This window comes from Alexandromys fortis, unplaced genomic scaffold (genome assembly GCF_014885135.2).
Source record: "Alexandromys fortis isolate MF-2015 unplaced genomic scaffold, M_Fortis_MF-2015_v1.1 scaffold_17, whole genome shotgun sequence".
Taxonomy (NCBI): domain Eukaryota; kingdom Metazoa; phylum Chordata; class Mammalia; order Rodentia; family Cricetidae; genus Alexandromys; species Alexandromys fortis.
The window spans coordinates 14999043-15025468 of NW_026067896.1; the positions used below are offsets into that span (position 1 = coordinate 14999043).

At 43.8% G+C, this 26426-nt stretch overlaps 1 protein-coding gene across 8 annotated transcripts in view; it reads left to right on the forward strand.

Moving 5' to 3' along the window:
* Positions 1–26426, forward strand: part of Arhgap26 (Rho GTPase activating protein 26) — a 1368274-nt gene that overhangs the window by 1255183 nt on the left and 86665 nt on the right. For all 8 annotated transcript variants that reach the window (XM_050161399.1, XM_050161408.1, XM_050161390.1 and 5 more), the window contains 2 exons: positions 13397–13556; positions 22432–22570. In XM_050161399.1, coding sequence (XP_050017356.1) covers positions 13397–13556; positions 22432–22570 — 299 coding nt within the window. The remainder of the gene's footprint in view (positions 1–13396; positions 13557–22431; positions 22571–26426) is intronic.

Here is a 26426-nt window from a genome sequence, read left to right on the forward strand (position 1 = left end):
CTCCCTCTCCCTCTCCCCCCCCTCTCTCTTTCTTTTTCTTTCTTTCACTTTTAGGTTTTAGTATAAAATCAGAATAGTTACTGTTTGGCTATGCCCTTGGGATTTTTCTGGCTTTGTAGACAGGAAATGAAATGCCTACAACTCTGTCCTGGACTTGATTTTCCCAAGCTCATTGCCTTCTTGTGACTGGATACTCATGTCTATGTCTTTAGGATGTAAACATAGATCTGATGAAGTAATCCTTCAGTTGGGAACCATCCCTGGAGTGAGATGTGTGTGTGTCCGGCCCCCTCCCTTGTGGACTCTGGGCATATAGAGACAAGGCAGTGAGAATGAGGATAGAAGCCCAGATTTCTGGAGGAGTGTGGTACACTATATTGCTCTGGTCCGTGAGCATCCTCTCTCATCTGTCATGATTTCTGTTTAATGGTTGATGTTCAGTCCCAATTAGTCTCTTGATGTAGACTTGTAGTTTCATATAAACCCTCTCTGTCCCTCCTCAGGGAAGGGATTCTGTACCAGGTCTTCTCTGGGTCATTTCCATCATAGGGGGTTGATTTCTCAGCCCCACGATGTACTATCATACATGCTGTAAAACCTTTGAGTGAGGCTGAGTGGAAGGTCTTAGGCCACACATTGCTTTGATGTCTGTCAGAGGTCGTGCTTTTCATAGAATGACTTTTATTAATTTCACCCTTTATCTTTTTCTTTACATCTCCTCAACCCATAATACACAGCATTGCTTTGAAAGTTTATTTCCTACACTCTACTGTCTAAAAACTATATTATTGAAGTTTTTTGTCATTGCTTAGTGGGAAAGCCCACCTTTTGATTTCTTCTGCATCTTCTACCCAGAATTAACTTTAAAAAAAAAAATGGAGAGAAAAGTGGGAGAGGATCTGGCACACAGCATAAAAGCATTTGAGTTTCATAGTAGTTTGGAATGCTCCCTTCCTGAGGCAGGAACACATCTGCCATGGCAATGGATTCTTGTGTGTCTGTCTGTGTCTGACTTTGTGTGTGTGTGTGTGTGTGTGTCTGTGTGTGTGTGTCTATGTCTCTGTGTCTATGTCTCTATGTCCCACAAAGCTTCTGTGACAGAGCTGCCTTCTGCTACCCACTGTCTTTCTGTGGAACCCATATGGGCTGCACAGCTTAGCGTGGCCTGGTTCTACACTGTGCTTGTTCCACTGCCCATCAGGCTCCAGGGAGACACTCGCACTGAATAGCTTATAGGCACCAACTCAGGTAGCCTGGTTCCTTTTCCAGCCCCTTGTCTCTGAGGGCTTCTCCTACTGAACTCACCAATCCTTCATATCTTCCTCATCTTCATCACTATCCCATCTTATAGAGCACCTCCCATCTTCACCTCAACCTTTCCGTGAGCCCACATACCAGGGAAGTAGCCAGGCCTCGGTAGCAACCACAGATGTGTACAATACTTCCCAGGTGCTGTGATACTCAATGGAGCCTGCTGGGGTGTTTTTGAAATCACTGGAACTAAAATGTTGATGCCCATGTCCCTTCAAGCTCGTTGTAATTGTTCCTAATGACAAACAAGACAGATGTGCTTCTTGATATTATGGAGTTTCTAAACAGCTAATTGAGAAATCGGCAATATTTCTATTTCTGTCCTGGCCTGCCTCGTGTGTGGCTGTGAGTAGACCTCGGGGTATTTTAGTGCCGCACAGAAAAGCAGGGAGAGTCATCTTTACCCAGCATCAGATGCAGGGATTGGAAACATCCAGTTTTAACATGTGTATGAAATTAAATTAGGATATGTGGATTGTAAGACAGAAATACTCTAGTAACTTTAAAGTTGTTTGTTTTATATAATGTAGAATTAAAATACAGCCTTAGCCCAAAAAATCTGTTACTTTTGGTTATCTTCGCTAATTGTTCTACAGGTACCCTTTAAGAAGTCCTTTTTCTGTTGGGAAAAGTCCAGGACCATGAAGCCTGTGGAAAAGATTCGATCATTATTAATCAAATAAATGCACCTTGAAATGAGACAGGCACACTACTTTAAGCAACTTTGAAGATAATAATGCCTCATTTTAGTATAAGGGGAAAAAAAAAGACCTAGAATATTGTATGTGGGAGTGTAACTAGATATAGGTCTTCTGGGTGACATGTTGGCAGTATGTATCAGTAATCTTTATTGATTTCCATTAATCAATTCTTTTTCTATGGTTTTACTCTGGAGAAAACTATGCACAAGCACTTATGTACCTGGGGATTTGCTGCGGTGTTTTGTGGAATGATTAAGCTTGGAAGCAATCTGAATAGCTGATGGGGTTTTGACCGCCACCCCAGTCAGAACTTTTTTCCCTGAATGCTAGACTTTCCTTGAGCCGGGAGAGATACACTGAGCCTTGTTTCTTCTTTCCCTTCAAGTTAAAGAGCAACTCCAGGAGTCTTCTAAAAGATTCCTCTTTTTGTTTGCTGTGTTTTCTACCCTTGTTTAATGATTGCTTAGCTTTTAACAAAGCCCAAGTGAATATGACTTCTTATAATAGACTTGTAGCGCCTCTTTCTCCCAGGATAGTGGCTGAAGGTCCTTTCTGTGTGCAGGACTGAGCAGTGGGATCTGTCAGCTTTGGGAGGAGCTGCTTTCTAAATGTGTTGAGACCACAGATATGGGAAATGGGACCTGCCCGAAGCCACAGGGTGTTCTCACCATTATGTGGGAAACCACAGGGGTGACAAGGAATCCCAGGCTTCCAGTTCTATTCTGCAGCTGTTGACACTGCCTTCAGAATTCCTATGGAAGTTGTCTGGAGTGTAACTGGTTGAGTTCATTATAAAGAGAACACAGAAAGGAATCACTGATGGTCATGGTTGGAGATCTAACTCATTGCTGCAGCATGATTGATTCCTTCTTCCTTTCCAGGCCGTGGGTTTCTGCCCTGTGCTCTTTGTATGTGGTGTAACTCTCTCCTCTCCTCTCCATAGGAACCTGTCCTCCCCACTCAAGTGGGTTCTCCTTCCCAGTTTTGGTTCTGTGTCATTTCTCAGTGGCATGGCTAGATGGGTGTCAGGTCATGGGGAATAGTAAAGAACTGGGTTTATTGAGGACCTGCTGCTGTTCTTTATATTATTTCAGCTCTGTGGATTGACACATACCCAGACTGGGCAGTTGAAGCAGGCCATTGAAGATTTTTCTCCTAGGAAAATGTGCATAGCTGTATTGTTGAAGTGCTATCGTCCACATTGTACTTCACTTCTTCGTCTCTGCTGCTATCAACATGTATTGCTTCAACCACCTCGCCTATAGAACATTCAAAGCAAGATAACGAGCAAGCTTTGATGCTTGTACCATTGAGAACGTTTTAGTGTTTAGAGTTCAGATCTCAGCTTCCATCTGTGGATCCCTTGGTGTCTGTTACCAGACACTATCTGCTGTTCTCTACCTAAAGAAACATCCATCTTCTCATCGTCCATCTTCACTTCCTGCTTGTTGATACCATGTCTTAAAATCTGTTTCTGGCTGTTCACTGTATATCTAAATAAATGAGAGGAGCCATTGTTTACCTTGGCCATGAATCTGAAATCAGATTCCAAACACTTGCCAGCTGAGTGGTCCAAGGGGCTAAGAGATGCAGATGGCAGAAGCTAGGTGGTGGGTTAGGAGTGGAATATTCATATGAGGTATACTCTCCTCACCTTTTCTGTTGTCTTTGGGCTATGGAGGCTGTGGAGATTATGTTGTCTTCTTTAATGAGTTCCGTTCACCCAGGATGAATGCCTGCATAAATGTGTTTCTCCTACTTGCTAACAGTCTGCCAGACTTTCTCTCACACATATAATCCCACATATAGATTTGGAGTCCTGGCCATCCCTCCGAAAGTATGGCTTTCATTCCCAGAAGTGGGGATGTGAATAGGAAATAAGAAACTCCAAGTGTTAGGCCTTGAGCTGTTGTCTTTGATTTAGGTTTTTGTCCCTGTTCCTTTATCTGTAAAATAGGATGAGTGATAAGAGATTGTCTTCAGAAGACTGCTTTTTCTTTCAAGTAATTAAAGATGGTTGCATTATGTCCAGTAGATTCTACATGTGTTTCTTGGAAATGTTTTAATATTGGTCCTGTTTCTGGTGACCAGCACTTGGAGGCGCCGTTCCCCCCATATCTCTGCTCTCTGTTCAACTAGCCTGCCAGTTTCGGTCAGTTCTTTCCTCCAGTGGACTCCTTGCAATGGAGTCCTTCCACACAATGTCTGGGAAAAATGACAGCAAGTGCACAGACCTGCCACTGTAGCAGGCATGGGGCTTGCCTCATTTAACTGCTCAGATGCAATACAAACAGTACTATGTTGTGGTTTGTCTGTATATCATGATTCTCTTACTTGATTGGATGGCCATTTGTAAAGCCTCCTCCATCTATCTATGTCTCTTTCTCTCTGGAAGACAAGAGACCCATGGAATTTGAGCATTGAAGTTGTAGTAGCTGGTGCCTTTCTGAGACCAAAGAGAGACACTGCTGATATTGGGTTTCCCCGCTGATGAGAATTTTCTAATTACTTTTCATCTCACTCATTAAAGAACAAAGCCCTCACAGTGGCCTGCAAAGCCCTCCAGGATTTGCTGCCTCCAGATCCATTGTCTGTCTGACTTTTGCTATTTTCCTCTCTGCTCATTCTGTTCCCGGTGGCTTTCATTTTGTGTTGCCAGCCTGCTGTGTACCTTTTAACCTTAATCTATTCATACATACTGTTTCCTTGGCATGTGACCTCCCAGGCCACACGGCCAGCTTCTTTACTTCCTCCATCTTGTTACTATATGCCTCCTTTTGGCCGGTCTTCCAGATCATCTTTTAAAGATGCAATATGTCTCCAGTATTCCCTTTCCACTCTCCCAGGATGTTCTGGGACATCAAGGACTATATACTTTAAGTATCATCTGCTTTACCATCAAAATAAAATTTCTCTAAGGCAAAGAACCAGGGGCAAGTGGGAGAGGTCTGGTTTCTTCATTGCAGTATTCCCCAGTGCCTTAAGCAGTCCCTGACATCTAGAAGACATTGGGAATTATTTGATAATGGAAGAATAGGTAAGGTCCTGCAACTTCTCTGCTGGGTCAGGGTGCACCTCAGTCCTCGGCCTGCTGGTTTGGAAAGTGGTGCTTTAAAGGCAGTGAGCCCCATCACTGAAGAAAGTGTCACACCAACAGGAATTGCACAGCAGCCCTCGATGCAGTCATTTTCACGTGTGCAGCTAGTGTTCCTCCTTCATTTCCCTTCTAGCTTTTCTCTCTAAGTCTGAGAACTAATTTTTTAATAGTGTGACAATGAATGTGAATGCTTTTTATAAACTATAAAGTGATTTCTTTTTGCAAGAGTTAATTACATTAGGCCTTAGAATCAATTATTAGTGACTTGGAATCGTTAAATAGTTTTCCAGAGAGAAGGTGTCCCTGGGTCAGCTCCTCTATGTGCTTCTACTACCCAAATGCTGCAGGTCCCATTAGGCCTGCAGACTGGGCCCTAACAACGTAGCTACTTTGGCTGAATTACTCGAGAAAGGTGATTCTCTTAACCTCTTAGATCCAGTTCCTTAGACCTAAATAATGTACTTTCTTTGTACAAGAAAGGAATAAGACAAATGCTTAATACCCGGGCTGACAAATTTGGGGACTCTAAAGGCTGTGCCTGACTTACGATTGACAACAAAAGTTTCAGTTCTTATCCTGAATGAACCAAGCCCATCCACGGGAGTCAGTAGTTCTCATGGCCCAGATTAGTGTATTCTCAGTGGAGAAACTCAGGGATGTTCTACACTGTTATTGGCCATAGATGAACTAATTGATTACTTTTAACAAGTTCCAGACAGGACTGCACAATCCAGTTTTCCTCTGTCATGTGATCTCCTTCACCACAGGCTGTGTGTAAAGGGAGCGAAGCCAGTGAGGTCTTTATCACACACACGCACACCACCATCTCCACTGGAGCTGGAGGATCAGTAGCTCTGCAATCAGACAGCAGATTTCCTGGCTTCAAATTCTATGTCTTCCATTTGCTCAGTGTGTAACTTGTGCAGATTTCCGAATTTGTCATAGTTTAACATTCTCATGCTGAACAATTCCTGGGATAATTTGAAAGATCAAATGAGATAAATGATGAAAATATTTGGCCAATACTGTTATTAGTTATTGATGGCATTCATGGTAATAATTAAAAGCAGGAAGAATAGAAAGGTATTTAAGAAACTGACAAAGTGAAAAAAATTAACGTAGGATACTCTATCCTAGAAGCTATGACAAATGTTTTGGAAGGAGACCAGCATAATAATTTGGGCATTATGATGTATTATATAATGCGCATTGGGTAATTCATACAATAATGATTATTATACCCTGTAAATATTTTATGGCCTCGTACCTTGCTGACTAGTGTGAACAACAGTGATACCTGGTTTTTTTTTTTTTTTTATGTACCGTGACTGTCAGGGGAGCTGCTCTGACTGCCTCTTCACTGCCTCTGGCATGACTAAAGGTTCAAGATCCTGGTAGAATGCCCATGTTATTTCTTTCTTCACCCTCAGCAAGCTATGCTAGGACCTGGGGTGGCAGGAGAGAGACTCCTGCCATCCCTGTACTCTTGGACCTTTGGTAAGTGGGAGAAACATCCAAATCCCTCCTTTAATGGTGACGCATTGTCCAGTGAAGGCTGACAAAGAATAACCGGGGAGCTAGACATTTAGTACAAGACCTGATGGACCTACTGTGGGCACCCAGAGACACCTCTCTGAGGAAGTGAGGTCTTTCTAGGAGAGAGCCAGGGAAAGAGTCTGTAGGACTTCCAGCACATCCAGGATCAGGATCAGGAAGATACGAAGCCCAGAGGTTGGTGGACAAAGGGAAATATGGTGGAAAGGGGTCTGGAGAAGTTATTAATTCATAGGACTTGACAAAGGTTTCTTGAAAATCCTTTTCTCGTTTAATCATCAGCTTACATTATTACTGTGTGTGTGTGTGTGTGTATAGCATCAATTTTAACATATTAGCCATTTCAAGACTATAGTCAAGTGGTATTAAAAGTGGGTTTCAAACTTGACCTAAGTCATCCTGGCCAATATGAACATCTCAGCAGTCATCTGTGCCCATCTGGAACGTGGTTATTCATTCCATGCAGGGATAAGTTGCTCATTACTCATAGAGCCTTGAAACGTCTCAGAGGAGAGCAGCATAGCTTGCGTTCCCACCCCATATCTGTCATTTTATCTTTCTGGGGCAGTAGAAACCATTTTGCCAGCCCCCCTTCCTTCTTTAATTTATCCATCTGACAGCTTCATTCTTACACCATTAGAAAGCAGCTCTCTGACTGTGCCAGCCAGCTATAAATACTGCTCTGTCATATTCAAGGGTCAATTAATCATTTTGCCAAGTGGGCAGCCATATTTCATGGCAGGAAGTAGGAAGAAGCTGTGTAATCCAGTACTGCTTTTAAACTTTCAGAGAAACATATTCCTCCCCTTTCTTCCTGTACCAGCCCAGCAGTCTGTGTCATGGATGAAGGACCAGCCTTTCTCCCTTTAGCCTTTCATTGTATCTGATGTTTCTCTGTGACTCCTGTGTGTTCACTTTTATGGGGTATCTGGGGAAGAAGAGTACCTCTTGCCATTGGTTGTATGGGAACAACCGAGCGTTATGGCTGAGATGGTAGACTCTGCTGACTTAGTTCCATCCTGGCTGTATGAGCACAGGTGGGCTTCTTCACTTCTCAGTGCCTCGGTTTCCCCAGCTGTTTAATAGTGGCAAAGAGAGTGCCTGCCTGCAAGGGTTCTCATGAAGGGTAAGTGAGACTATAAAAAGCACCCTTCAGAAATAATACTCCATTAATTATTCAAAACTGGAAGTCTGGCCATTTGCTAGATAACCATTCTCAGGAATGAATGTGACCTCGGGGACCATACAGAGATGACCATGTGACTCTTTCTTTTGGGAACGGCACAGAAAAGCTGTATTTATGACTCTGGTGGACTTTCTTAGCAGAGTCCCCCTGCACCCTCCATCCTGGTCCCACCTCAGAAAGTCCAAGTGGTATCTAGGCAACCACACACTTAGGGATTGGTGAAAGCAACCAAATTAACAGCCTGGAAACTTAACACTTAGCTGGTTAACCACAAAATAACAGCTTCCTTTCTAGTGAATCCTCGGCCCAGCCTTGGGGCTTCCCCAAGAGGGTGTTAGTGACTAAGGTGATGTTTACTGTTGCTTGATCTCCCACCCACTCTCTCACTTTCAGGAGTGTTAGCTGTGGGCCTGCCTGGTACCTGTCTGTGGCCCCTACAGGAGGCACTTCAAGGTCACCATCCAGCTCTTAGTCTCTTAACACTTGTGAAAAGGGAACAGTTAGTATAGAGATGCTCCCAAGGGACAAACGGAGACCCGTGGTTTAAAGGAACAGGCTTGCCGTAGCTACAGTAGAGATGTGCTATCCAGAGTTGACATTTCAGGACGATGAGTTTTGGCTGCTTAGGGCAGAGCTTGCTCAGTAGGTTGGGGCATGAAGCTGTTGGCGTCATGAAGCAGAATGAGCTTCCTGGGTTGCATTGGCTGAGTCTCTCAGCCTGTGGTGCCAGAGATGCTGACGAAGAAGTGAAGGAAAACAAGTGTTGGTTTGTTAGTTACAGTATTTTTATTTGTTTGTTTTTGTGCTTAACACAGTGTAGGTACTTCTCCTTGCCCCAGACCAAAGCAGCTACTAGGTATTGCTGTGGTATGGCTTTAGACTGGTCCCTGCTGCGGCCCACTCCTGTGCTGTAGCACCATGACAGTAGTAACTGTCACCGATTAAGCTGATTTACCACGCCAGGAGACTGACAATTAATCATGCTTTATCAGTGTTGTAAGCTGGGTGTCTTTGCTCCTGTTTCCTATATGAGGAGGCCACATGACTTGCCTTTCTCCCAGCTGGCTCTTTCTCTGACTCTAACCACTGGGTGACTGACTATCTCCCTTAGCCTTATTTCCTGTATGTAGAAATTGGGTCATATTTGCACACAATGTTCCAATGGTGATGTTTTTCAAATTTTAGTTCTTGGTGCAAAAGTGGGTTGCAAAATCTATTTAGTAGATTTTTTAAAAAATATAAAATATCAGATGCATCCCACTTCTATTCTAAAACTTCTGCTTCTGATGTGTATGTGTGCTGTTCATCTATGCATATTTTGTATGTGTAAATAGACCAGTGAAATATTGCATAGGAAATACAGTTCCTATTTTATTTTATTTCAAATTACTATTCTAGAGTTATTATAAATAAGTCAACATTTACATAAATGGTTCTAGGACTTTTTGCAAAGTTTCCATCACCCTGTAAGTCTGGGTTATCATATTAGTTGACACTAGAAACTGGAGTAGGGGAGGCAGAGCAGTGATTGTATGCTATTACTACAGCCTTACTACAGCTATGGGATCTGTGTTGACCCCGCTAACCTGACACCACACACATCCTATCCAGTAGAACTGGGCTCGACTCTGACTTTCTTTCCTCAATACAGTGCTCCAGCCCTCAACCGTAACCAGGTTGCAAACCCTGCTATAGGCTTACAGGTACTTGGAAACCCACATGGAAGTCTGTGGTTAGAAAGAACTCAGCACTTAACAAAGCCCTGATTTTCATTCCAACTCAAAGAAAACAGATGTGACCCCTATGCAGTATGAGGCCTTTCTTAATAGGCTCTAAAGGGTTTGGTTACTGTTTAGCCCCTTGTGATGCTCTCCACAGTCTTTGTCTGGAAATGATCTTTCCTCCAAAAGGCATCAGATCCTGACTGTCTAGCTACTTTCCCTTGAAATAAAGATGACAAGAGTCCCTCTGCCATGCCCGTTTTTCACTGAAATATGTTCTTCACTTGCTAATTGTAATCCAGTTGCATAGAACATGGATAAAGATCTCCAGCAACTTCCCTGTGGCACGTGCCTTAGGAGGTGCACTGAGTCTAGGTGTCTGCAGCCCAACTGCAGAGTCACAGAAGGAGCAAGGGCTTTCTTCCCAACACAGGCGGGTCTCTTCCTCTGCACCCCGGGTCAAGCCTCCAGAAAGGCTGTATTTGCAGTGGTGGCAGGCACCACAGCAGAGCAGCTTATATGGACTCAGGGTTCTGAAAGTCATGTGCCCATGCAGAGTTCAACACAGCAGAAGCATGTGTGTGGATTTTAGGACAAGACACAACATGACATTCCGAGCTGTTTGAGGAAGAGCCCAGACAGTACAATTAGCAGAACAGAAGGTAGGCTCAGTGTTTTATGAATCTCACTAATGAATGGGTCCCATGGCTTCTGCCGGACCAGCTTCCCAGCACCCTGCCAGCCTGCTTCCCACACATCTGTAAATCCATCTAGCTATAATTCATGGCTGGTGCCAGCAGAGACTTAGGTCTAGGCCTTTCTCTCTGGAAAGCACAGAGATCTCAAGTCATTAATAATTCACTCTGGAGTAATGAACATAGCGGTAACAAGTTATGAGCCAAAATAATCAGGTGACAGATCAATTTGTTTCCGCAGTGCCCAGATAGAATGCTGGCAATGAGAAGGAACAAGCGTGTCACTGAAAAGTTTCTCAAGACTTGGATCAATGTGTTTTAAGTTTCAGAATAAAATGGATCATTAAATGGGAAATGAATTTGTTGCATAGCCCCAAGCCTATTTATATTCAGAGTTGCCAACCCAGAATTACTGTACTGTTTTTTTCCCCGAATGCCTTTGGGCCCCGGGGCCTGCAAATCCAAATAATTATTACTCATTAATTAAATCTAAGAAGTGGAACACAGCTTGAGATTTTGAAAAGGGAGGCTGGGATAGTTCAGGTATAATTACCCCCATATTGATAATAATTAAAAAAATTTCAGCTGGGCTGAAAATACGAGTTTTACATGTACCAAGAAGTTCCCATTATATTTTGGGTTTCATTCTACTTGTCATTGGCTTTGTCAAATTCAATACCTCAGTCTCTGTGTTCATTATAATGGTGGAAACATTAACACTGAGTGAGGACCTCGGAGGCAGGCCAACTTGTCTGCTGGAGTCTGGGATGGAGGACCAGGAAGAAACCAATGCAGATGCAGAAAGTAAGGGTACCATGTGAGCTGAGCCTTATGGAGAAAGTTTGTGAAAGACAGAAATAACAGGAACAAGAGGAGAAATCTGGGAACAGCAGAGGAGGATGGGGACTAGGGAGTAACTATACCTCCCATGCATGCACCATCCCACCCACACCACACACCATGAAGTGGATGTGCTATCCACCCCTATTGCTCCTTTTCAGAAAGCATGTTTGATGAAGTAAGTTGATTGTCAAGTGACCCACAGCAGTGAAGTAGCAGAAACTTAGAAATGAGTTGGGAGGAAGGTGTGCTTCTTATGTGAGTATCCAACTTCAGGTATAGCCCAAAAGAGCACTTTCCCAGTGCATCCAAGGCCTTGTACTGCATCCTCGGCTCCAGAAAGCCAAGAAAAATAAAAGGGACCAACATCAGCTTTCACTGTCAGAACAATTAAACATGAGAAAAATTACTAGCACTACAGAACTGTGACATTGTGCTCTCTGCAGGACCAGCAGAGATATGAGAATGTCCTCTTCAGCAGATGAGGGACATCAGAGTAGGCTCCCACGCCTCAACTAATGGTAGCAGTCAGGGAAAGCTGGACACAGGTGGGGGGTGGGGACTGGCAAGGAGGCTTTTTCTATAGTCGGGGAGAGAGTAGGAAGGTCTGGCAGTAGCAAAAGATGATGATCCCAACTTAGGTTTTTATATTGGTTTGCAATTAAAAGGGTTTTCAGACATAAATAGCTTGTTGATTTCATTTTCCCAAGGAACTTTTATGCAAACAGGAATAAGTCTAGTAACATAACTCATTTGGGAGAAGTGCCATCCCTGAATTCCTCTCTCACTCATGACCTGATGTCCAGGGAAAGTGATGAGGGAGAAGCAGTCTGAGAGTGTGCGAGCTTAGCTGATGGTCCCAGGCCCTGGCCAAAGGCTTTCTTCTCTGCCATGTCCCCATTTGACCATCCCCATTAACTCTTCCACATGGACAGTGTGATGTAGTTCTGGGCAGAAAGAAAAAGACACGCGGAAGCCCAAGGGACTAAGGCAGAGCTAAGAGTGTTTATAAAATATCCTTGTTTGGGCCAGAAACAGACCAGACTTCGGTAGCAACGCTCTCTGCTGTGAGTGTTGCCGCCAGTCAAGAAGCAAATCCTCTTGCTCATTGCACTTAGCCACAGTTAAAGTCCCATAGCCCTAAACACACCTGGCTTCTTTCAGAGAAGGAAGTTAACTTGATGTCTCAGTCTCAGAACCCTGAAGAAAAATGTATATTAGATGAAAAAACTGGTTGAAGTAGGATTTCAGTAGATACTCACTTTAAAAACAGACATTTAAGGCAGGTGACTCTCTTCTCCTACATAACGGAAGTCTACAAGTGGAAGAGCCGCCATTGATGGGAGTGTATGAAAGACACTAAGTGTAAATAGCACTAAATGCTAGGGAGGCCAGTCCGTGGAAACTTTCTACCCAGATTTCTCTCTAGGTTCAAGTTAGTAATGAATAGCTTCCTTCTTCTAGCAGGTGGGTGACTAAGGACACTTCTAGTGTTTTCTAACAGTGCTGAATGGTGTGTGCTTGTTTATTGTCAGTAAGTCACTCCTAACTTTTTATTCAAGGGACTGGCTATGAACCATTGAGCTTTATAGCTTGGACATGGAGTTCAGATATACATATTTTGAGTAGTTTTTTTTAAACCTAAAAGTATGCATGTGTATTTAACAGATTATTCTGACCTAGCCACTGCTGACCTCATGTCAGCGGTATAAACATTTGGATATACAGTAGTGTACTTTTTATTTCTGATGATGCCACGTTTCACTTAGTGTAAGCCACATGTTTAATCAAATGGGCTTTTAATACTTGGTGTTTAGAGAACCGAATTTCCTGACATGGTTCAAATACCAGCTCTTTTTCTTTTCGATAAACTATGTCTATTTTGTGCTCTTGTGTGCAAATGAATTAAAACCAGAAGCTTCTTGACCTGCATTGGAGACAGTGCAGAGGGGAAAACCCTCAATGGTTGAAGCAGCAGACAGATGCTGGACTTAGAGAGCAGTGACTCAGGTGAACAAAAGCTCATCATCTGGCTGATGGCATTGACTAGGTGGTTGGGTGGCTGTCTGTCTGTGGCAAAATGGAAATCATATCCTTAAGTGAATGCTGAATGCAGGTCTGTGAACACTCTAGTTGAAGATGCAAGAGAAAAGCTTCTCTTTAACCGATGGCATCCAAGGATGTCCTGGGTCCTGCTTTCTATAGATGCAGATAGGAAGCTGGAAATACCCAAGGAGGTCAGTCATCTCTGCGCATGGCTTCTCTTATTTGTTCTTTCTTCCCATTTCCAGTGTTGCCAACAACCACAAGCAGAATTTGATGACTGTGGCAAACCTTGGCGTGGTGTTTGGACCCACCTTGCTGCGGCCTCAGGAAGAAACGGTGGCAGCCATCATGGACATCAAGTTTCAGAACATTGTCATTGAGATCTTAATAGAGAATCATGAAAAGGTAACACATAATGGGGCTCTTGCAGTAACGAATTGAGTTGTTTAGCTGTGCAGGTGGGGGTGCATTGGAACTGACCTTCAGAACTGATTAGGTTTGAACCACGATGATGTTGAGGTTGCTTATTGTCATGGTAGTGATAAATGTGAGAATACTGGTAGAGGTGATAGCAGTGACCATCATGGTGGCTAAAGAGGTGTGCCCATTGAGCTCTTATTCTGTGCTCAACACTCTGTTGTTGTCTTCTCTTCAACAGTCCAGAGAAGAGGTGCTATTATGAGCTGCATTTTAGAAAAACCCTTTTACTTTTTGCTTGATTATCTTAGAAATTTGAGTTTGTTGCAATTTAGTATGTTGAACTTTTTCCATTTGTGTGGCAAGTATTTTTCCTGTAGTCTGAATTTTGATTATATAGATAGTACATGTTTTCATACATATCTGCATCCATGTTTCATGCATATGTATTCTTATGTGCTTATATGTCTGTGGTCTTTGCTTTGAATGCACTGGACTGGTCCATATTTTTTAAATATATTTTTTCTTAAAAATTGTATACGGGCATACAATGTTTTTCCTCTCCAAATCTCCTGGACTCCTCATGTTTATCCCCTAATACCTTCATGTGCAGCGGTCGGATTAATAATCACCAAAGGCCTCCCCCTTTAAATTCCCATGGAATCCAGTCACTCATTGCCTATATTCACATGAGTATGGCACTATTCACTAGCTCATCCGAAGCCTCCAGTGGCCACAACCCTAAAGAAAAGTAAGTGTCACTGTTTTGACCTCTTAGATGTTGGCATTCAGACTGAGTCCCATGATTAAATACTGATGGCTTTGTAAGAGAGATAAGAAGACAGAAAGGTGGACAGTCTGTCTGTCTCTTTCTCACACACACCTCTGTCCTCTGTCCATCTCTATCTATTTCACATACCCTCCCCCTCATATCTTACAGTGTCCTGTACGTCAGCTTGCAGTAAGGCTGTAATCACATGTGATTCCTTGGTTATGGACCTCCAGAACTGTGAACCAGATGAAGTTTCTTTATTTCAAAAGTTACCCAGTCTTTGATACTTCTCTCTCATAATGTAAAATGAGCTAATACAGTCTATACACATTCCCGATATTTTAATAAACATAGTCCAGAAATATAATTTTGTTAAAAAAATCTCATTTTCACTTACAACTTATTCACATGATAGACATTGCACTAAACAGCTTCGTAGCTACATCACACTTAGTTTTTCTAGCAAACCTATATGGTCAATAAATATTCAAAAGAAAATTTAGCATCCTTATCAATCTGGAGAATTAAGACTGGTTTGAGAGTGTATGTCACCAAGCCAGAATGACTATCATCAAGAAAAAAAGTAACAAGAAATGCTGTCAGGGATGTGGGGGGAATAACACCCTTATACACTACTGCTGGACATGTATACTGCCACAGCCAGTATAGAAATCAGTAGATGGTTTCCTCAAATGCCTAAAAATATTGTCATTTCCCCCCAAGGATTATATATCTGGAACTCTACCTGTATTATGTGGTCACTAGAGAAGAGCAGAAATGAAAGTGTTTGAGTTGAAAGCTCACAGAGTAAAGATTTTGGCTCCCCACCGTGCTTATTTTAAAGTAATGGTTATTTCTTTAAAATTTCCAATTCTGTATGAGTAGAATTACACCCCCCCCAACTCACAGTTTAATCACCTTAAGGCTTAAACTATCAAGTAGACAAATACTTAGGATTATAGTGGAAATAAACTCATTTCTATTTAGAAATAAAAATACAAAATATTACTTCTGTTATCTAAAATACCCAAGAGTTCGCACACTTTTACCATTTCTTCTAAAGTTTTTCTGCTAATTACTTTGTAAAAGGTTAGTTTGTCAGGATTTCAATGTCAAGGATGGACAGCCTTGTCAAGAAAACACACTGCCTTCGTATGCCTTTGGTTAAGCCTGAAGCTTCAGGCTGGTTGTGTCTGTTACACTCTAAAGGTCCAGCACATATTAGTAGGGCTGATGCCTTAGGCTCTGTGACAGTGTATGACACTCCTTTTGGCTGCGGCTCTGCAGAAGGTTTCTGGAGGAAAGGCAGGACTTCTGTGCACTCACGCCTGCGAGTGGTATGCTGTGTCATCTTCACCCTGCGGACCTATTAGTATCTGTACATTGTGAGAGTTACTTTGCAGCCCATCAGTGGGCTTTCGGGGAGATAAGAGAGGAGATCTTTAAACTGTTCGCTCTCAGAAATGTATCCTTCTCAACAACTGTTAACTCTTAATCTCATGTGCCAAAGCGATAAGCTAGCAACCATCGGTGACCTTACTGAATCCCCAAGCTGAGAACTCTAGCTCTGTGCAGCCTGTATTTCCAATGAAATAAGTCAGCCTCCTTGCAGGTAGTGAGATTTGAGTCCATTTGGAACTCAAATCTTGCTTGCATTTGTCTTTGCAAAAGAATGTTGATGGCACCCCATTAATTGCACTACTGTTTGACTGCACACACAAATTTATATTAATTAATATACAGTTGATGAATCTGCAACTGGCAGGTGTTTGACGTTTGCTTTTTATTTTCTTAATAGTTCACATTTGTTGATAGGCAAAATTGATACTAATCATGATCATGTGTGCCTGGATTCACTGAAGCCATCTTTCTGTTCCTTTGGTCCTGTCTTTGTAACCCCGAGGAAATAAGGCAGATGGACTTGGGCAGTGGGATGCAGCGCTTCTGCTCTCTCTCAGAACATTTCCCTTCTCCCAAGTGCTGTGTAGGATGCTCTTTCTTAATGTAGTAAGTTTATCAATCTGAGCACATAATTACCCCATTTAACTTTAGGTAAGCTAGTAGTCCTTTGTATGGGGAAGCTCTTTAGTACCCCTCCAATGGGACTATAATTTGATGTGGCTTTGTATATAGTTCCTCTCTATCAGCAGAGGCAGCGGGCAATGGGCACTTTCTGGAGATAGCGAAAATCACAGCACTTCCCCCGCCCCATGTCCCCTTATGTGTGTTTTTATTTACTAAAGATAATTGGTTCCTTTTGAGAGGTTTTAAGTAAAAGCCCCCAAACTACTTTCCAAACTGTTGATCTCTGCTAAAACTCTGATAGCAACAGAGTCTGGGATTTCCAGCTGTCCTTTAAAACCTCTCTGTAGCTACAGCCTCTGGATTTGGCTTCTTTGTACTTAATGACAAGCCCTGAGGTGGCCTGCCTGACTCACAAGCTTGCCCTATGCAGGGTGCCTCACAGATGCAGTGAGCAGAGTAGCTGAGGCCTTCCCTCCCTCAGCTAGATCCCCGTGACCTAAGACCCTGAAGGATTTGTGTCTCAGGAACAGTTCTCAGTCTCAGTCCTTAACTCACCTGCTATTTGCATTGGGTGTGATTTATTGCCCTCCCAGCTCCTTTGCAGCTGTAGACTAGAAGCTCTTCCTCATGACCTCATTTTCCTCCTATAAACATCACGGCGCATAATAAAGAGTACAGGGCACACTTTATAGAGAGACTCCTAATCCTTTTAATTGCGGGGCACGGGACAGCTGGGATTAGAAAAGGTGTAAAGATGTATGTGCAACACAGTTAAGAACAAATTCCGCAACAAGTGTCAGGGCTCCGCAGCATCACGATGGGCCGGAAAGGAGCCAGACCCCCTAAACTCTGTAGGTAGCACACAGCAATAAAGAACATCAGATGCTAACATTGCTTCAGGTAGCTAATGCTGATATTTTGCAAAGAATGTAATTTAATTTACACTCACAAATTGAATTATTGTGTCTTGACTGCAAATAATTCCTTATTTCATTATCCACTTATTTCCTTCTTAAACTCGATGTGTCTCCTTTTTCTACTGAATACGGCAGTGTCTTTTTCACAGCCAAGGCCAACCCACCAGGTGCCTTAGCCCTCAGCAAGGTCCTGGGCCTTGTTGTGAATGGGATGTTTGGCTATTGGAAGCTTACATAACTTGCTCAAGATCTAACAGACGCCTGAAATCTGATCGGTTGGTCCACAAAACTTGTGATCTTTATGTTTTGACATTTGTTTCTCAGTCACACACAAAGCACAGTTAGCTAAGCCCCCTCAGTCAGGCAGGCTATCTAGGTCCTTGTCTAGCCAGCTGTGTGACCTTGAACACATCAGTTAATTTTAGCGATTCTCAATTTCCTCATCTACAACATGGCAATCACTGCATTTCTCTTCTAGAGTTCTTGTGAAGGAAATAATTGATGCCTTTAATTCATATACCTATAACTGCATGACAAGCAATGAATTTTAGTTGTCATTTATACCACCACGCTTCCTGCCTGTGCTTTACCAGCGTAACGCTACACATTTTATGTCCTTTACCTGAGGTGTAGTGTGACCACATTTATAAAGGAAACCGGCTCAGAGGAGCTAAAGGCCTTTCCGGAGATAATACAGCTAGTAGGTGGAAAAGCCAGGATTTGAACTCAGGGCTGTCTAGCTTCAAAGCTTGTTTGCTTTTCCCCCCATCTCAGTCCTCCTAATTACTTTTATATTTGATATGATGGTATGGCAGTAGAGTAGCTGTCGTGGATGGCAAGGTTTGGTGGTGGTGTATGAGTGTCCATCAAGACTTAGTGCTTACACTAGACTAGCCAACCTCAGAGGCCAGCGCTGACCCTCTGCTGCCTGGCTTGAGGAGAAGCAGCCTGGTGTTTATGGCTGTGTTAATGCCACTCACAGGGAACTCGGAATTGGGGATACTTGGAAAGGTTCCCCGCAGTTGTATTTTTTATTTTACAATCTTATTCTCCACTGACTCCCAGCAGGGTCACAGTCTTGCTGGCTTTTATGTGTAAGGCATTCCTGATTAAGTTGGAATTAGTTCGTTAAGTGAGACCGTCTGAACAGGACAATTGGGGCACAAAGGGAAACTCGCCTCTTTGTGTTAATTTGGAAAGTCTCTGTGAAATGAGTACGTTGTTCCCACCGCACGGTAGAGCTTGTAGACTATATGAGTTAATGCTTGTAGATTACAGGTTCCTTTGTACGACAGTCTTCACAACCCAAAGAGAACTTCGTGCAATAGAACTGGAGTAACCAACAGAGCTGTGTAATTCAGACACATCAGAATTCCAGCTTAAATTCTGAGCACAGACAAAGCTTGGCACGGTCAGAAGTGGCTGGAAAATCCACTTGCATGTGTGGGAATTTCCGAGTTACATGAGCAACAGTCATGTGGACAGTATCTGGAGGCCGGGGACAAAGTCATGGGCAGGTAATAGGACCTGGCCTGTCCTTAACTATGGATTCATGTGTTGAAATAGGAGCGGCGGGACTGCGTCCCCGGCACCCGGCCGCCCACATGGCTAGCTTATGCCCAGAAATAATTACACAGAAACTGTATTCTTTCAAACACTGCCTGGCCCGGCTCATTCCAGCTTCTTATTGGCTAGCTCTTACATATTGTTCTAACCCATTTCTAATATTCTGTGTAGCCCACAAGCTGGCTTACCAGGGAGGATCTTAACCTGCGTCTGTCTGGAGCGGGAGAATCATGGCGACTCCTCAACTCAGCTTCTTTCTCCCAGAATTCTGTTCTGTTTTCTCCACCCACCTAAGGGTTGGCCTATCAAATGCAAATGGGCCTAGGCAGTTTCTTTATTAATAAGAAATCACTCCCACATCATTCATGTCTAAATGCTCTCAAGGGATTCCTAAAGGTACTGCATTCTGGGCCAGAGGCAGAACGGTACTAAGAGACACCAGTACTTGTTAAATAACTACCTGTTCTCATGAGACTGAGACTGTGGTTTCTAAAAGAAGCTTGACTGGAGAGGCTGGCTGGCTGCTGCAACCCCAGGGCTTCACTTTGGGTCCATGTGGCCTCACGGGAGCCGGGGGCAGGGTAGGAGATGCTCTTGTGAAATGGTCATGCTGTGCCCTATGCTGAGTTAACCTGCAGTTTAGGGAGGAGTCATGTGAGATACCCAGCTCAGCTCAGCAGGTATAAGCACACATATCTAGGAGCCATGTTTAAACTGTCAATGATGCTGCTCATTGAGATGTCACCTCAGAGTGGCCAAGGCTCGGCATGGTTGGGAGAACAAAAATAAAGCGTCTTAAAGGGTGCAAACTTGGGCTCCGTGGTAGCCGCAGTCTTTCCATTTCCTTCCACTACAAAGGCTCCAGGAGACTGCAGAAGTGAATAGCTTCAGTCAGCCTATTGTCAGGGCTTCCGGCTGCCCTGGAGATGAAGTTTTCTTTTCCTTTAAGTCTCCGTTTCCCACTCCCTGTCTCAGCTGATCTCAGCTCTGTCCATCCACTCAGTTTATCTTGTTTCAAGTTTGAATCTACTCGGGAACATGGAATAATGCTACCTTCCTCCCGACAGCTGTGTTTGGGAGTGAGACTGGCTCAACCGGCTGGCTGGCATCATCAGGACCACAGGCCTGCCAACCCAAGGAGAGCAGCTGTTCCAGCTGAAGCTCTCATAATTCTTGTGACTTGGCTTTCTGCATATCAGCTTTTGGGAGTCACTTTAAAACACACACACGAAGATGAGAGCCGTACGAAGAACAATTATGGGATACCCTGAGCCATAAGTTAAGGGATGCCGTTCTCTTATGACTTGTGACTGCTGGAAAGAGGGCAGCCAGGAGGCTGATGTCTCCGTGTAAGGGAGGACACCAAAAGAGTCAGTCCATCTTAGTCTCTCAGGAAAGTTGAGGAGGTTATGAAATCCTCGTGAATCATCTTTGAAGATTTTCCTATGGCAGGGAGAATAGGCCATATAATATTATATGAGATAAGCAGGATGTAAACGTGTGTGAGGAATATACCCTCAGCTGTGGAAAATGTGCTTAGCAGTAGATGAGAACTGCACAATGCTCTCCGCTCCAGGCCTGGGGTGGCAAACACTTAGTAAATCACAGCTACTGGAATGGAAGTCCTCTCGCCATCGGAGACGCATTTGTTTCCTTCACTGTCACACTCAGGGTGCCTCTGTAAAGTGGGTGTTCAAACAAGCTGCTGATTGTTCAAATGGGTGTTATTATCATACCCATTCACAGAGGAGTCTAGCAACAAAGGGCCCAGCGTTACCTTGCTATCTTCCATAATTATATCTATCCACATGACAGCTACATTTCCGTATGCTTTGGTTTTTTTTATAAAATGCCAGGATGTTAGCAGCTATGCAGAGTTGCTAAGCACTGAGTGAAGTGCTTGTGAAACACAGGGTGCTGCGGCCAGCACCCCAGGAGCTGCAGTAAGTGGCAGCTCCTTCCATGGAAAGCATCGTGTAAGTCCTGGCCGTAGAGATAAGGACATTCTGTAGTAAGGCACGTTAAGAGTTGGGAAGATTTTTGTCTCACTTTTTTACCTTGCTGTGATTTGAGTATGCAGTGTTCTCTGTGGGTTTGCATTTGAAACTCTTGTTTGAAGAGTCCATGGAGCTGTTGGGAGATGGGACATAGCTGGGAGAAGTGGTCCCTGGGGGGCAGACTTTGGGATTAATAGCCAAGCCCGTTTCCTCCAGTCTCTGTCTCTCTGATTTCTGATCCATTGAGATGTGAGCAAGCTGCTTCAAGCTCCTGCTGCCATGGCAGTGAGCCACTCCTGTTGTAGGAGGCCACGCCCAAGTGGGCGGGTAACTTAAAGGCTACTGGCTGAAGGATTTCCTGCAGCACCCCTCCCCCCTTTTGAGTATGATAAAGTGTTATGTATTTAGGGGTAGACTCACAGATTAGAGCAAGATCCATACCAATGTAAATCTCTAAAGCACATTCCCACCAATATGACTTCCAGACTATAATAGGCTGCATCCTTCCCTCACACTCACACTAGGATAGACTCTCCCCTCTCACCCACACTAGGATAGACTCTCCCCTCACACCCACACTACAGTAGACTCTCCCCTCACACCCACACTAGGATAGACTCTCCCCTCACACCCACACTACAGTAGACTCTCCCCTCACACCCACACTAGGATAGACTCTCCCCTCACACCCACACTACAGTAACTGACTCTTCCCTCACATCCACACTAGGATAGACTGCACCTCTAAACCACAAGCCAAACTTCTATAAGTTGCTTCTTGCCTGGAATTTGTCACAGCAGTTAGAAAAGTAACAACTACACACATTCTTAAAGAATAACCACATGATTTTTAAAACCTTTTAAAGTCACAAAACCTAACTCCTAAAAGTTATAATCTGTAAATAATATAACTGTGAGGGTTTTTTTTTAGACTTTTCTACATTTTCTAAATTCGTATATGCATAGATGCATGTGTGCTCGCATGCGTGTGTTATCAAGGTCAGCCGCCTCTGTTCTTTGAAATGAGGTAAAGCACACCTTCACAGATAACACAGAGTCACTGAAAGGGGAAGGCAGTTTCCACTGAGGATGGTGGGTGAGGAGGAAACATGTTTCCTGTTCTGTGTCAGTTTGCGAACATTATTTAAATATATTTTTATGGTCTGAGATAAAATTGTGAAGCAGTTGTAAATAACTGGGGAGGAGAGCAAATGAAGGAAGGAAGGGCACTGGATTAATTGGCTCTGGATAAAGGCAGTAAAAACCTTCCCTGTTAGCGGACAGCGGTTTAGATGATCTCTGTTGTTTCCCATTCCCCTTGCTTAGCTCAGAGGAGATCCGTAAAGACTATGGTGGAAGGGACTGAAAGGGGAAGTGAGCTCTGGCATCAGTTCTTGGAGAAAGTACTCAGTACCGGTTCCTAGAAGTGTCTCAGTGGAGGCCTTTCTCCACTGGACTGGCTGGAGATCTTTCTCATCCTTTCTTGCTGATTCTAACTCACCACCAAGCTCCTGGTCATGATTCAGGCCTGTGCTTTCTTCCTAGCTCACAGAAACGTATAACCTTTTTGTCACCCTGCTATACAGATATTCAACACAGTGCCTGACGTGCCCCTCACCAACGCCCAGCTACACCTCTCCAGGAAGAAAAGCAGCGACTCCAAGCCCCCATCCTGTAGCGAGAGACCCCTGACGCTCTTCCATGCTGTGCCGTCCACAGAAAAACGTGAGTCTCTGCTGCCCAGGGCAGGGTGGTATGTGGAGACATCCCTACTGCCTCCATGGCTTGCTGTGGACATCCTTGCTGTGTGCTTCTGGCCTTTGGTATCCAGAAGACTCTGTGTCTTGTTGTGTCTTGTCTGATTCCACTGCTGAGAAAGAAAGGCACAGGTCTCTGGCCAAGAAGCTGAGCCTGTTCTCTCGACTGCACAGCAAGAGCTGGGCTCTGGCATCTCCCAAGGTCCCTCCTTCGTTGGCAGGTCTCACAGAAGCAGTTCCTTCCCCTGACTCGGGTTGGAACTATTACTGGAGGGAGTCACATGTTCAAGTAAGCTGTGCCTGTAGGAAACAGAGCTTTCTGCTTACTCTTACACTCTTCTCTGTGTTGGCACTTGAAAATATGTGGGATTAGTTCCTGAATTAGAGAATAATTCCTCTCTATTCCAAGTAGAAGAGAACTCTCACCATAAATGTTCCAAACCTTTTCATCTCAGGACTTCTGAGTTCTTTCAGTGATCAAGGCCCTAAAGTATGCGGTCATATTTCAACTTTTGTGTCCTAGCAGTCAGAAGGCAGAGGGCAGATACAACGGGGGGAGGGGGGCGGCGGGGGGGGGGAGGAATTCCTGCAAGTCTGAGGCTAGCCCAGTCTGCATAGCAAGTTCCAGGCTAGCCAAAGCTACATAGCACGAGCCTGCCTCAGCACAAAACTAAACAGTTCATCCGTCAATCTGCTTATGTTATAGGAATAAAGGCCTCATGACCTACTGGAGGTCAGCCAGTATTGGTTCTTATACCAGCTTCACCGCACGACCAGACTTTTACCTCTTTTATCCTCAGTTTGCTTATCTGTAAAGCAGGCGCAATAGTGCTCAACCCAGAGGGAAGACCTCAGGATTAATAAAATTAATGCATTACAGCATCTGGCATAAAGCTGCTACACACAGACACCAAGACTGGTTCCAACATGCAGCGGACATTTACGTGGTGCCTTCATGGTCTAGGGATATGAAAATGAGACCTTATCTGTAACGAATCAATCTTGGTGAGAAAATCAGTTCAGTGTTTGCAACTAGTTTCATGGAGAAATGTATATAAAGAGAAGTCGAACAGTGTCCTGGCAAAAAGCTCTGACTTGCCCCAGGAGAAATTCTGCCTCATAGAAGACTGTGGGTGACTTTTGATATCTTAACATTTTAGGACCTCCACTTGCTATTCTTGACATTAGGACAGTAGTTTTCCAGGATCTTTTTTAAGGTCAGGGACTGGCTCTAAAATGTAGAGCTACACTTGAGTTTCTGTAACAGGAGTCTTGTTGCAGTGTAGGAATCGAGCCCCCAAGCTCTTCTGCACAGCTTAGGGCTGCTGTGAAAATTAAAGTGTGTTCGATGTTCTAGGACATCGTATATACTCGGGATGAAGATGATGACGACGACCATGACGACGACAAAGACAGATCTGCATGAACTCCAGCAAAGGCACAGAAATGGGAGGGACCTACTTTACCTTAGGGAGGAAAGGATTCATATCTGCATTCGTGTTGTTTTCCTTTTGATGCCCTTTTATATTGCAAAGTAAATACCTTCTTTACCATAATTCATAAACTCAAACCTTTTCTGCTGCATTGAAAGACGCTTTGAATTCTCACAGTAAGATCACAATTTGGGAGTTAGCACCATTTGGGTTGCAGCAAACACTTGGCTTTCATACGTAAAACTTTCATTATTTTTACCATCCTTATATTTAAATTGGTTCTTTTCTACTCAGGTCATTTCCTTCCTATTGATTCCTAGAAGAGTTCCTAGGACACAGACATGTTGGACTGTGCCCTGGCATTGGCTTCCCTTCTAACAGTAGCCCGTGTTCTTCTTAAACATCTGGTGGGGGTCATTCTCCCCATAGTCCGCTCAGAACTTGGGCTCTTCTGCATGTACCAGGGAACACTTGGAACAGGGCTGACCTCATCCCCATCTGCTGAGGGAATGAGGCATCAGGCTACAGGGGTAACGTGCTTCTCAGATTTCCAGGAGCACCCGGTCACCTAAGGTTTCCTGCTAAACAGTGTACAGTGCAGACGGGGACAGGGCAGACTGTTTTGGTCATTTCCCCAGGCGTTGGGTAGTGCTGGGCTTGTGGTCAGCCTAGAGCAGCAGCAGCCTTGGACCTCATCCTGAAGCACACTTTACAGCATTCAGGGACAAGAGGGAGATGAGAAGAAAATCAATTAGATCTTGACTCAAGATTAGCATTTGTCACAGGAGGCAGAGGCCGACAGTTAAGGACCTGTGAAAATAGACCTGTCTAAGCAGCAGAACTAGCTGCCGTGTCCTGGGTGCAGACGATGAAGCAATACAGCTTCCTTCCAGTGATAGGAAACAGGACTGCAGTCTCTGCCTGCTTGAATTTTACCAGAGGGTCTAGCTTCTGCAAGAGACATTTCAATAGAAAACTTTGCACGTGTGTGTATATCTATGCTTTTGTGTGCATTTGTTTGGACAGTGTATGTTAATATAAAACTGTGCATTTTATAATCAAAGTAAGTGAATTTTGAGCATCTATTTTCTTCTTCAGAATTGGAATAGTGCCCAGGCTGGTGTAGGAAGCACCTAGCAGAGGCTAGGGGCTGGGTGGTGCAAGGGGGATTGGGCCAGGAAATGGGATATTGCTGTCGCCAGTAGGTGACAGTGTACTGTAACCTTTTCACACACTTCAGCCCTCTTCTCGTTCAGTTTATGGACAAATGCAGGAAGCTTTCTCAAGGCACCCTTTGGAGTGAAAGTACAGTTAGTGGGTAAATGAGCAATCTGTGGAAGCAAATTGCATATTTCTACAGACTGGCATCCTTCAAATAAAACCTTTTCACATACCCAGCTCGGTGCCTCCCAAATTGTAATCATTTATACAACCTCCTTTTACTGTTTCAGCCACAACCACGTTATTTGTGAGTATGGCTCATTTAACACATTTTATATTGATCTTAAGGCAACTCACTTCTTTGCATAGTTCTTACATATCAAAAGTCTGAAAACACAAATTTGATGTGCTCATTACATTTTTCTGTACTATGTATAAAATAAATTCCTAACTACTAAGTTAAAGACATTCTTCCACATTCCATCTCAGAATTGCCTGTGGGCCACCTGTGGAATGTCCACACACCTAGCTCTCTGTTTTGACCAACTCCAGCCTTTTCTTTTAATTTATTCACTTGGCTAGAATTGAGCTGAGCCATTAGCAGTGGACACTCACTGCTTTTCTGACAATAATGGTAATTGTTGTTGACCTTGAACTGTCCCCTCTCCCACAGAACATTTGAAAGCTTGGGTATGGTAAACATGGATGCAGAGGTGTGCACACCTCTCCTCTGTCTTCACACCCACCAAATCCTGCTTTTCGGGGGCTCATTTCCTCTCCTGTCTGTCTTTCTGATCTCTGTTGAGCCTCTTTTGCTCCTGTCTCTTCTCTGCAGTACCTGCAGTGTGACAGCATTGCGTTGGGCTGTCCCTATGCTGTCTGCCATGAGATTCCTAGCAGGAAAGCTCAGGAAACTCCTTCTGAGGTTCCAGTTATTTTCCCTAGACCACCACTCTTCTGTGGAGCAGTGCAGGCCCATTCCTTTCTCTTAGGGGTAAATCTGTGCCAGTGTTTATGGCCCTGTGTTGTCATGTGTTGTAATTGGCCTTCTTTTGAGAGGACAGTTGAAAGTCACATTGAGAGTTCATAGTTCTTAGCACCCTCACTTCTGACTCACGGAAGAGTCTGGTGGAAGTGTCTCGTGAGCTAGATGGAGCTCATAGACATACATTTTATTTTCCAGGAGGAGTTTTTCCTTCTGCATGAGTGGACAAATTCGTCCAGGCCCCT